At 38.6% G+C, this 12,361-nt stretch overlaps 1 protein-coding gene across 1 annotated transcript; it reads left to right on the top strand.

Annotated features, from left to right (window-relative positions):
* Window positions 1-5,587: 5,587 nt before the first annotated feature.
* Window positions 5,588-11,011, top strand: LOC146707327 (uncharacterized). The gene is made up of 9 exons (XM_085458645.1): window positions 5,588-5,693; window positions 5,905-6,210; window positions 6,285-6,518; window positions 6,612-6,716; window positions 6,825-7,037; window positions 7,136-7,477; window positions 9,946-10,279; window positions 10,371-10,428; window positions 10,542-11,011. Exons 1-9 carry the CDS (start codon window positions 5,588-5,590, stop codon window positions 10,773-10,775), a joined length of 1,932 nt encoding a protein of 643 aa, XP_085314771.1. The 3' UTR covers window positions 10,776-11,011.
* The last annotated feature ends 1,350 nt before the right edge of the window (window positions 11,012-12,361 follow it).

Genomic DNA, 12,361 nt, shown 5'->3' with positions numbered 1-12,361 from the left:
TGATCCGGCTCCTTATTGGGAGCCATGGGTTGTTGTTTTTTTTTCTTTCTCTCACCCTCTCTCTCGCACTTTTTTTCCGCTTCACTCCGCACACGAGCCTTGTGCTTTGCGCTGGAAAGAAGGGGGAGGGGCAGTAGTTACACTCGCAGTAGCACAGGAACAGAGCGGGGACAACAACGTCACATTAGAAAGGTATAGTAATCATCCACAACTATTTTCAGTTGCGGATGATAAAGGATTCAGAAAGTTTATCCATGCAGGCCCATATGACAGAGAATGTGCATCTTCTTTTTGTTTTCATATTTAAATTTATATTTAATTGTGTTGTGGTTTGCAGTGTTTTGTGTTGTTTCACTTTGAATTTGTTTAAAAGGAAAAAGCTGAAGATTTAAATAGTTAAAATTTGAAAATAGTTGCTTTTTGTATTATATGATTTATTTATTACATTTTATGTGGAGTGAATAAATAAAAGTATATTTACGGTGTGGCCACTAGAGACAAAGCATGTACAAACCCCGAAGCACGTACAAACTCCAAAACACATACAAACTCCAAAACACGTAAAAACTCCATAGCACGTAAAAACGCCGAAGCACGTACAAACCCTGAAGCACGTAAAAACTACAATACACAACAGAAGTGCTCCAGGATGCTTGGCGCAGTGTTGAGGTTTTGTTATCTAGTGGCTACACAAGCCATGAAGTACCAACGACCAGATTTGGTGTGTGGTAGTAACAGGTAAATGAACATTTATTTAAATTATTTGAATATATATGAGCGTTTGCGTATAAATACACAAACAATACACATATGCCTTCAATTGTGTAATATAAGTGATCTAGGTAGCTCTGTTTTGGAAGTTCAGTTAACGCTAGAAATGTGTTTTGGAGTTTGTACGTGCTTTGGAGTTTGTATGTGCTTTGGAATTTGTAGGAGAGGAGAAAAATGACCTATAACCCAGTATGTTGTTTGTCTTCCTCCTCAGGTGAACCCTGGTCCCATTTATGAAAACATCTCAGCCCGTTATAGCAGATTGCACCTACCTATGACCCACACAACTGATCTCTGCTCCAATATTGACACACTTCCTGCTTACTAAAGTAACTTTGTTACCATAGTGATTTAAAGGGCCTTTTTCTCTGATAGGTTTAGTGACTGAACTAACTTCAGTATCACAGCAGGGACACCACATTTGGTGGATCTGCCAGTGGTTTTCATACTCTGCAACACAAATTACAGAATAAATTAATCTTGAACTTTTTAGTTATAAAATACATGTTATTGAAACATATGTCACAACTGAAAGATGGCAGAAAACAACTACTTGTTTTTGAGTGACGTTTTCTTAACATAGAACATAATAAATGTTGTGACTGTTCAAATTAAGCCGTGTGGGTTCATATGTATTCTATTTCAAACAAGTACTGGTATGTGGTTTGTCTCTAAACCTGAGCTCACTACAGATAAATATCATGGAAAACTTCTAGAGAGTACATTGAGCAGATTTACAAAATTAGGAAATTGCTGCGGTACTTTGTGTGAGACATACATTAAGACAAACACTTAAATAAAAATAAAAAGTGCTAAGCAGATTGATATATAGATGAACACAGGTGATGATCAGTGCAAAGTTGCAACAGGTGTAGAGAACACAATACAGGGGTCATGTGTTTGAATTAGAGCAAGTGGTGGGAACAGTCTTATGGTTATTGTTCATGAGTCCAACAGCAGAGGGGAAGAAACTGTTCTTATGGCGAGAGGTTTTGGTCCAAATGGACCGAAGCTTGCTGCCTGAGGGAAGCAGGTCAAACAGACCTTGTCCGGTCAGTTGTGCGCCCCAGTGTCCTGGAGGTGTAGAGGTCCTGCAGAGATGGGAGTCTGCAGCAAATCACCTTGTCAGCAGAGTGCACAACATGCTGCAGTCTCTGTTTTTCCCTGGTGGTGGCTCCAGCATACCACACCACAATGGAGGAGGTGAGGATGGACTCGATGATTGCAGTGTAGAATTGCGTCATCGTCCATGTTGGCAGGTTGAATTTCTTTAGCTGACTCAGGAAGTACACCAGGTTGTTATGCCTGCACCATGACACCAGACATTCAGCCTCCATCCTGTAAGCAGACTCACCCCGTCCGAGATGAGTCCAATAACGGTCATCTGCAAACTTAATTACCTTGACAGAGTGGTGGTTGGAGGTACAGCAGTTGGTGTATAGGGAGAAGAGCAGAGGAAAAAGAACACCACCCTGAGGGGAGCCAGTGCTGATTGTCTGTGAGTCAGAGACATTCTTCCCTAGTCTCATATGTTGCTTCCTGTCTGTCAGGAAGTCAATGTCCCAACGGCAGACAGGACTGAGTTGCATGGTATGACCTGCTTGTCCAGGTCAATAAAAAAAATGTGGATGGTGCTCTTCTTTGTCCCAACAGCAAGCAGATAGAATTGCGTAGTGGAGTTGAGGGCATCAACATGTTTGTGAATGCTTGTTCTGCCTCATTTTAAAAATGAAGAAAAAAGGAAAATATGTTAAATTACCGAATCAGAATTTCCGTTGTTGCAAAGTTCAAATCAAAACCTCATTTATAACAGCCAATATAATAGTCAGTTTCAGGCGTACTATTAAAGCAAGAATAGTGCATAATTACAAAGTAATATATTGTTAATCAACTCTATAATACACCTCATACTGTGTAATGGACTGTATTATGAGCTTGGTATCATGTCTTAAAATTATGTAATTTTATTCATAAGTTGTTATTTATGGGGGGTTCTTTTGTAAAAGATGCTGTACACACTAGTTGATTTGTTAAATACTACCTGTAAAAACTCAAATTATTACCATCTGAAATTAAGACCAACCTTTTTTTTCAACAGAGAAAGAGTCCACTGAAAGCGGCCTGACTCAAACCTGATTTTATTAATGGTTCAGCACAGACACACAGTTTCTCATCCAGGATTAAAGGAGCCAGACTTTGCTCAGACAGGTAGGATTTAATTTTACACTGAGCATGGGTCAGTACTAGTGATACAGTTTAAGTGACGCACAGAAATCAGCAAATAATTTATTATAGATGCATTAAAGCTTGTTGGGGTATTTACTGTGAATCTGTGGCTGCGATGAATCATTTTACTGGTAACTTGATCAACTAGCAACTTAAGTCATGACAGAAGATATTTCAGTCCTGGCATTGTTTAAATATTAATTACTTTACTACTATATACGATAACCGTTACATAGTAACAGTAAAACATTTAAAAACATCTACAATTGCCATGGGAATGAAGCACTGTTAGCCAAGATCTGTTTTACAAGGACCAGAAGACCACAGTTGTGATAATTGTGTCAATCACAGCTAACAGTAAGAAAGCAGAAACACAGTGAAATCGTGGAGTACCAGGGGCTGAAGGACCAACTGGAGGAGATTACGAAGGTAAAGTCCAAAGTGGTCTCAATGGTAATAGGAGCATGAGGAGCTGCCACCCCAAACTGGGAAGAGTGGCTTCAGCAGATTCCAGGCACAGCATCAGAGGTTTCTGTACAGAAGAGTGCAGTCCTAGGAACAGCAATGGAAACACTGCATAGAACCATATAAATATGCAATATACATGAAGTATTAAAGTTGTTATTTCTATTTTACTGTAAAACACACTGAAGGAACTGACTTCTTGAAAATACAGCATGATTTGTTAAATATTACCTGTAAAAATTCTAATTATTAGCATTTGTTCAAGAAGTGGAGCTGATAATCTGATTAGAGACAAGAAAAACTATCCAAAATCAAGGCAAAAAGGCCGAAACCTGAGCTTTTGACTTATAGGGATTATTTATATACATGTTGAATTTATTATTTAAATCTTGGGCATCCACCACTGTAACAGTATACAAATGATAGAAAATAAATACAAGTAAAATTGGTTCCTTTTAACCTTGATTATTTACACTATAACTACTGATCCAATATTTTTTACATACTCATTTAAAATGTAAAAAAAAGAAGAAAAAAGCTACTGAAAACTTGCAACATAAGATAATGAAATAACTGCAGATATTTGCACCTCACTTATCTTGTACTGTGAACTTGACAAGAAGTAGTAGAGAACAATTCAAAATGTTGCTGAGATGAAGAGCTAATGGTGTCCTCTGGTGGACATGTCCTAAACTGCTAAGCAACTTCAAGAAGTCCCCCAAAATTATCTAGTTTCATCTTGAAGGTGACACAGGAACAAGTACAGTACTTATTTTTCATTAAAGAATATATGATAGTCCATCCGTCCATCTTGTTCTGCTTATCCGAGGCCAGGTCCCCGGGGGACAGCAGCCTAAGCAGACAAGCCCAGACCTCCCTCTCCCCAGCCACCTCCTCCAGCTTGTCCGGGGAAACACCAAGGTGTTCTCAGGCAACCCAAGAGATATAATCTCTCCAGTTTGTCCTGGCATGTCCCCGGGGCCTCCTCCCGGTGGGAGATGCCCAGAACACATCACCCAGGAGGTGCCCAGGTGGCATCCTTGTCAGATGCCCAAACCACCTCAACTGGCTCCACTATGTATGATAGTGTTTCATTTCATTTTGTTGAATTCCATTTATCCTTTCTGGGTGCGGCTAAAAAAGATTAAAGCCTTCCACAAGTTTTGACTGTTGAGCCACACTCAGCAGTGACATTAAAGAAACAGGAATAACCAAGTCTGCAGTAAGTGACAAGTTCAACCACTACAGTGAAGCAACAATAATAAATTAAGGTTAACTCTTCAAAGCCAGAATACAATTCAATCAGACAACTCAAACACTGGTTGCATATGGATATGCATACAAGCATACAAGAAGGCAAGAGACAAAGAGGAAGAAAGTCAGTTTTAGTGTCAAAGCTGTACAAAGTGTGAAACCAGTTCCTTCTTACAAGAAAAGAAAAAAAAAGGTGTTTGTCACCCTCACCCATCAGTCTGCAGAGAAAGAGTGTTTAGTTTGACTAATGCATTTCTTTTTGTCTTTTGGTTGAAAGTTTTACTGTCAGCTTTACACAAAAACCAGGATCTGTACTGTAAAAGGAAACGTTCATGGAAATGGAAAATACAATTCAATCTGAGAGCTCAAACACTCGTTAAGGATATTTTAAATAACGTGTTTCCCATATCACATTGTTTAATATTTTGAAAAAGAAAAGATAAAAATGGCAATAGAATTATGTCTACATCACTCCAGCTGTGTGTTTACATTTTAAACTGTTATACTCAAACATGCTCAGCAGTTTAACACCTCCACAACTTCCTGTTGAACAACTTCAATATATTTAATAAACGGAAGATTTAACACATTCAAATCACAACTGCATGCATCAAGTAAATAAAACAAAAGAATCATTATATAGGAAATCAATTGATGCAAATTAAAATATCACTCATGCTAACAAAGCATAAAATGAATGCAAAAGATTTAAAGAAAGAGGAAGCAAGTTTACTTTTAGTTTCAAAGATGCACGACATGTGAAACCAAAGAACATGAGTAGCAGACAGCAGCCACCCCCCCTTCCCCCCTCCTCACCCTTCGCTCAGACAAAGAGTGCTGTTTAGTTTGACCGATGACTTACTTTGTCTTCATGGTTCAAGCTTTTACTGTCAGCTTTATGCTCAAAGTCTGGACTAAAACAATGGAGTTGAGAGATGCTGGTCGTCTGCTTGTGGGTCTCATCTTTTACATTTCAGGTATCTGAAATTATTTATGAGTTCTTATGTAAAAATCATTAGTTAATATTAACTTAAGTCAAAAGTTTAAAAAAAGTTGAGAAATTTTTTAACAGATGAGAAATTTTAGATTAGATTAGTTCCTAATTTAAAGTACTGAAAATTATTAAGTGATTACTAACAAAGACATATTAATAAGATAAAAACATTTATTAACTCCCTTTTGTTAAAGGTGTTAATGGAAGAGAAACCAGGACCTGTGCTTTCAAAGGTTCATCAGTGGATCTGCACTGCTCACATCAACATCTGAGTTCAAGCAGAAAATGGTTCACTATATACTGGGATGGTAACAAGTACATTCAGAGTGAGCTCTCTGTGGATGGACAACGTGTAACGTACAACATGTCTGAAGAGAAAAACCCAACTTTAACCATCAATGATCTAAGAGAGAGTGATGCAAACGCTTACTGCTGTATGAATACTACAGACAGACCACAACTCTGTTGGCTCAACAGAATTACTCTTCAAGTTGTTGCAGGTACAGTGACTTTTACTTATTACTTACTTTCCAAATGACATCATTGTATAACTTGTTGTCCATCATCCTCTCAGAGCTGCAGGTAAAGGTGATTCCTGCCACAGAGGGACAGACAGTAACACTGATGTGCAGCAGCAGCTGTCCTCTGACTGAAAAGCCTGCAGCCTACATCTGGTACAAGAACAGAGAGTTTCTCTATGAGGACTGGTCTCCCTGGTACCAAGAGCTGCTCAGCAGTGAGGAAGCAGTCACATACTCCTGTGCTGTCAAAGGCTACGAGCATCTCAGAGCCCCTCAAGTCTCTGTGGGTGAGTCATGACTGTTGTTGCTACAGACTCTCCAGCTAAACCCTGTGAAAATGACCTCAGTACAAATATTTAACATCATGTCTTTTTGTTCAGATTCCATCACACAGACATGCTTCAGTCTCTCTTATGCTTATGGAAACATTTGTTCTTATAAACAGACATTAGTGGATAAGCCGTGCTCCATCACCTACCCCAGAGGTGAAGTTTATATCATATTTGTTGCAACAATACATGTATATGTCTTAAATAAGATGTATGATTATATCAAATATAGTGACAAGCAGTGTGTTTATCCTTTTTCAACAGAGGTTCATGTTCAAAGAGCTTCTTCCATCTCAGAGTTTGTCACACTGACCTGTAACACCAGCTGTAACCTGACTGATGATCAAACTGTTTTCATGTGGTATCACAACAAACAAAACCATCATGAGAATCAAGATTATTCAATTCAAAAATCTTCAACAGGCACATTCTCTTGTACAGTTAAAGCTCACAAACATCTCCAATCTAAGGAAGTTTGTAAGTGTTAAACATATTTTATTTTATATATAATAATGAACTCAAGCGCTGAAACACAGACCAATCAAACAACTTTAAATCTTCCATCTATATTTCAGGTGTTCAGGATAAAAACTGCTGGAGAGTGAATTATGTCAGCAGGAGAATCTGTGCTCTGGAAGGATCTTCAGTCAACATCACAAGTGAATACTCACATCCTGACAACATGAAGCCAGAGTTCAAATGTTGGAGTAAAAAATGGAGAAAAGATAAAGTGGAAGTTGAAGAGCTGATTGAGGCTGCAGGTGGTGTGGAATATCAGGACAACATGAAGAACCAACACATCCTGACCATCAACAACCTGAAGAAGAATGACTCAGGAGGATACACATTCAGATTCAACAAAGATCATGAAGGATGGACACAGTCTGATCTGCCTGGAGTCTTTTTGATTGTCACAGGTAAATCTAAACTCCTCACTCAGCAGACTTTACTTATTAATGTCTGAACAGGAGCAGAGGTGGAAGAAATATTCAGAGCCTTCTTTGTTCTTTAATAATGTTAAAATATTCCCTTACAATGAAAAAGTTTGCTTTTAATTAAAATCATGTGCATTTTATGAAACATAACTTTAGTTAAAATATCAAAAGTAAAAGTTGGCTTCTATTGTAGATAATCATAATAGTTTTAATATTATATACAGTCGGGTCCAAAGGTGTTCAGACAAACTGCCCTTCACCACAGTTTCAACAGGTGGCATACCTGCTGCTTCAGAGCTATTTCTATTTATTGAATTACTGTTTTGATACTACAGGTTCTGTTTATAAAAGAAAATAATACTCATCAATAATACTCATATTATTTCATCAATATTTTTGCTCTCGATTGCTGTTAAATATAAAAAAAAACACCTCTGCTTTCAAGAAGAAAATAAAACAGTTTTCAGCTCTGACTCACAGCAGTATAAAGTTAAGGAAAGTTTCTTCGTGGTTCAGAGGTCACTCAGCAGAGGATGGTTTAAAGATGTGCATGAAATGGAGTGTTACAATTCACCAATAAAATTTTGATAAATGTTAACTTTTTTTTAAAGAAGGAAAAGACATTTAGTATTTTCATTTAAGTAGTTTTTTAATTATTAAAAATAAAAGCTAAAGCTACGCCCCCTTCTACCGTTGATTGACTGTGTGTAAACCTTACCTGACACAAACTCTTATCCATCATCCATCCATCTATGCATCCATCCAGCCACCTCCTCCAGCTTGTCCAGGGGAACACCAAGGCGTTCCCAGGCCAGCTAAGAGATGTAATCTCTTCAGCGTGTCCTGGGTCCGCTCCAGGGCCTCCTCCCGGTGGGACAACTGGCTCCTTTCGATGTGAAGGAGCAGTGGCTGTACTCTGAGACCCTCCCGGATGACTGAACTTCTCACCCTATCTCTAAGGGAGAGGCCAGCCACCCTTCAGAGGAAGCTCATTTCTGGATCTCAATCTTTTGGTCACTACTCACAGCTGCTGACCATAGGTGAGGGTAGGGACGTAGTTTTAATAGTAAATTGAGAGCTTCGCTAAGCTCTCTCAGCTCTCTCTTTACCACAACAGACTGGTGCAGGGTCTGCATCACTGCAGCCACAGCACCAATCTGTCTGTTGATCTCCTGCTCTCTTCTCCTGTCACTCGTTAACAATACCCTCAGAGCCAGGTGGCGGCTAGGAGCCTCCTACAAAATTAAAAAGGTGATAACACATCCAGAGTTTGAGTCCTGTGAGTAAAAAACAAAGCTGACTGAGACAAAAACAGCTGAAAACTTGTGATTATTAGATTAAATACAGCAACTTTTTCTCTATATGTTTTACTTTATAAAGCGAATTATTGTTTATTACGATCAAAGCCAGCAGCTGTCTCTAACAGTCTCAATTTGCAATGTTTGTGTGGGGATTTCTCCAAAACATGTGTTATTCACCATCATTGACAGTCTGGTTTAATAAGTATTTTTGTTTAGAATTGTGCTTGTCTGCATCCTTGTTTCACAAAACAGCATTATCAATTTGTGGCGATAGTCAATTTGGCCAGCAGATGTCACTGTGGAGATGGGTCTCAGATTGAAATAAAATTAGAAGCAGAGCACAGCTTGAGTAAACTAACTGAAACACAGACACTGACTAGCTGACAGGAAATACACAACTGGGCAAAACAATGCACAGGTCAAATAAGTCAGCCCAATGACAATGGAAGCAAAACTGAACACTACACACAGGACAAAAAACTATCAAAATAAATCAGGAGACTAACACTTACTGAAACACAAACTAGACAGGGCAAATTAAACACAAAGTTAAAACTGACTAAACATGGGAAACATAGGAAACATAAAAGAAACACAGACGAGGCAAAGAGAACATAGGAGGGCAGGAAAAACTTGAGAATATCTAACAAAGAAATCTTGAATACAACACAAGATTGACGACTGAACATAAGCAAATGTAATGTTTAAATTAAAACTAGAACGAAGTCAGACAGAAAATTTACTGAGTCCAAAACAGAAAACACTGAGTATAAAACCAAAGATCATGACATAAAGACCCAAAGCACAATGCAAGTTTCAGTTACTGAAGACAAAAGTCAAGGCGGAGACCCACAAAAAAAGAAGCAACTGGACAGGCAGGATGCAACGGTAGGATAAACCTTAAAGTAAATATTAACTCAGGCTGTCATACATTGTACATGGAGTGGAGTTTAAAAAAGCAACTATTCCCTCGTAAATGTCATAAAAGTACAGAACTTAAGTCAATGTTAGATTTTATCAGTGCATGGGGGATTAAAGAGTCTGCTTTTTGGCTTAACTCACTCAGATTCAGTCTCTAGCACATGTTGCAATTGTGTAATGTTTCATCTTAACATATAACATCTGTCATTATTAATGTTCCTGTTTCAGAGCTGAGAGTGAAGATGAGTCCTTCTGCAGTGGTGACAGAGGGTCAGAGAGTCACACTGACCTGCAGCACCAGCTGTCCTCTGACTGACAACACAAACTACATTTGGTACTTGAACAGTCGACCTCTGACCCCGAGAGAGAACCAGATCAAGCATCTGATCCTAGACCCAGTCAGCAGGGAGGATGCAGGAAGCTACTCCTGTGCTGTGAAAACCAACAAAGATATCAGCTCTGCTCCAAAGACTCTCACTGTCCAAAGTATCACAGGAAGGACACGAGGAGTTTCTGTAATAGTTCTGGTTTCAATAGTTCTCTTTTTCTTCTTTTTGATTAGGTAAGCAACAGTGTGTTTGATTCAAAGTGACAACATTTTATCTCTGGCATGAACTCACTTATTTTTTCTGTTTATTACTTTCAATAACCAGAAAAAAGAGGACTACGAGTCAGTCTTCCACAAACGAAACATCAAACAACATAGTGGAGGTAAAGATTACTGTGGAGTTGGAAAACACATTTTCATACTGAATGATCTTTCTTACAGAGTCAAAGGAGTCAAATCTTTAAGTGAATTATGATGTATCGCTTTTTGTTCTTAGCTAAATCCTGATCCTGCGTGTGAAGACGTCTTAGCTCAGCCACAGGTGGAGGATGAAGTCCTCTACAGCAAAGTCCACTTCTTCAAAAACCACACAGATCCTCTTTTTTCCACCATAGAGACACTTCAGCCAAGAGAAGAGCAGCATGCTGATTATGCTGCTGTGAAGTTTAGACATGAAACGAGCTCTGATGGAGAATCTGTTGTCATTTCAACAGAAACAGATGACACTTAAAGACCTGCAGACGTACACTGCGGCGAACAAGCCTTTTAACAAACCTCTGCACCTCTCATTTAAATTTTTGTGCGTTGTACTTGAATCTATATTTCACATTATTTATACATTTTTTTTCTGTATTCAACACAACTAGATTAGCCAGTTTGATTGGCTTCGTATGTTACTCGTGTTAATGTAATAATTCATGGTCATGTAAAAAAAAAAAAAAACAATCATAGTAAAAGTTAATCTGCCTTTTGTCTCCCTCTTCTGACATTGAGAGCAATTACACACAATGAGAGGGTGTAAAAACAATATAGCTCCAAGAAAGAAGGGATACAACAGCTGTAATGTTTGCTGTGGGGATGCCCCTCGTGTGTATAGATGTGCTGTTATAGCAGAGGACACTGACATGTTTGCGAATCTCCCTGCATTATAGCCCGTGATATTGTCACAATGCAAAATTGCAGAATTCATTCAGAGCTATATATTAAACACATTTGTATAGTTTTACATTTGTTGATTTTAGATAGTCTAGTTTTGATGTGAAGCATTTTTACGATTTTAGATGTTTGAGTTCGTTCCTAGACAATTTTATAATATTATTCCAGACGGCATACTCCATCCGTCCATTTTAGTTTTGAGGAGGGGCTGGAGTCTATCCAAGCTGTTAGACAGCGTATTACCACCTAGCACTGCTTTTTGCCACTGGTACTGTACTGTACTGGCAAGTATGTACTCGCGTTCTCGGCGAGACCAGACTTGCCACTGAACACTGAAATAAACCAAACATTAACATTTAGAAGTGATCTAAGTTACTTATATATCATGTTTAACCTCAGTAGCGAAATCTCTATTAATAAAAATAGTGTGCATGTATGTCTTAATAAAAACAAGCAGGTGAGATGTTAGAACGCCTTTATTTTTATTTTAGTACAATAGACAGCTGCTGGGGTTTGTTTAACCTGACTAGCGAAAAGACTGCGTAGGGGTTGAAAATTATGTGCCAGGAGTCCGCTGTTCTCGTCGGCTCTAGTGATCCTCGACCTCACTGTCTGCTATGGAGCTGGCGGGTCACAGACGTCTCTGAAAACGTCAGAGCACGTTTGGAAATATATGATATCTTGATAAATCGAGCAGATATTTGAAGCTTACACAGCTACATTCTTGCTTGAAAATAACTTAAAAGTTTATTTTGTGACCCAGCAAGAGAAATATTTAAAAGTTTTCAGCCCTGCTCGTCTGCCATTGCCGCGTTTGAGTTTTGGATGAAATGCATTCTGGGATATTTAGCTGTACCAAGTCCACACAAGTCACCACCGATGCATGCTCGATAAAACAGGCAGAGCGAGAAAACATCCGGGACTTTTTCGCGTTCTCGGCTTGATGTATACTTTGAATTGGAACAGTACTTGGTCTCCGACTGATGACGTATCACGAGTACACGAGAACGCAAGGATGCACAAGTACGCATATTGAGACAGGACTCAGTAGCCAGAAGAGAGCAAAATAAAAACCGATTTTGCTAAAAAAATAAAATAAAAAAAACCTGCAGAACTCCTCAGATCCTTGTGTTTTGAAGCCGATAAATTCAAAAATTCAGA

The sequence above is a fragment of the Copadichromis virginalis genome, linkage group LG6, assembly GCF_057382275.1.
Source record: "Copadichromis virginalis isolate Kocher_CV1m ecotype Utaka linkage group LG6, C_Virginalis_male_GT1.1, whole genome shotgun sequence".
In the NCBI taxonomy this organism is placed as follows: domain Eukaryota; kingdom Metazoa; phylum Chordata; class Actinopteri; order Cichliformes; family Cichlidae; genus Copadichromis; species Copadichromis virginalis.
The sequence above is the reverse complement of the archived record's forward strand: the minus strand, read 5'-3'. Positions and strand labels throughout refer to the sequence as shown.

What these genes read in the sequence shown, in the direction of transcription:
- LOC146707327 (XM_085458645.1), top strand. Translation starts at nt 5,588, where the DNA reads ATGGTTCAAGCTTTTACTGTCAGCTTTATGCTCAAAGTCTGGACTAAA. An exon ending in TCTCATCTTTTACATTTCAG is followed by an intron (nt 5,694 to 5,904) that starts GTATCTGAAATT and finishes CTTTTGTTAAAG; the next exon opens with GTGTTAATGGAAGAGAAACC. An exon ending in TACTCTTCAAGTTGTTGCAG is followed by an intron (nt 6,211 to 6,284) that starts GTACAGTGACTT and finishes TCATCCTCTCAG; the next exon opens with AGCTGCAGGTAAAGGTGATT.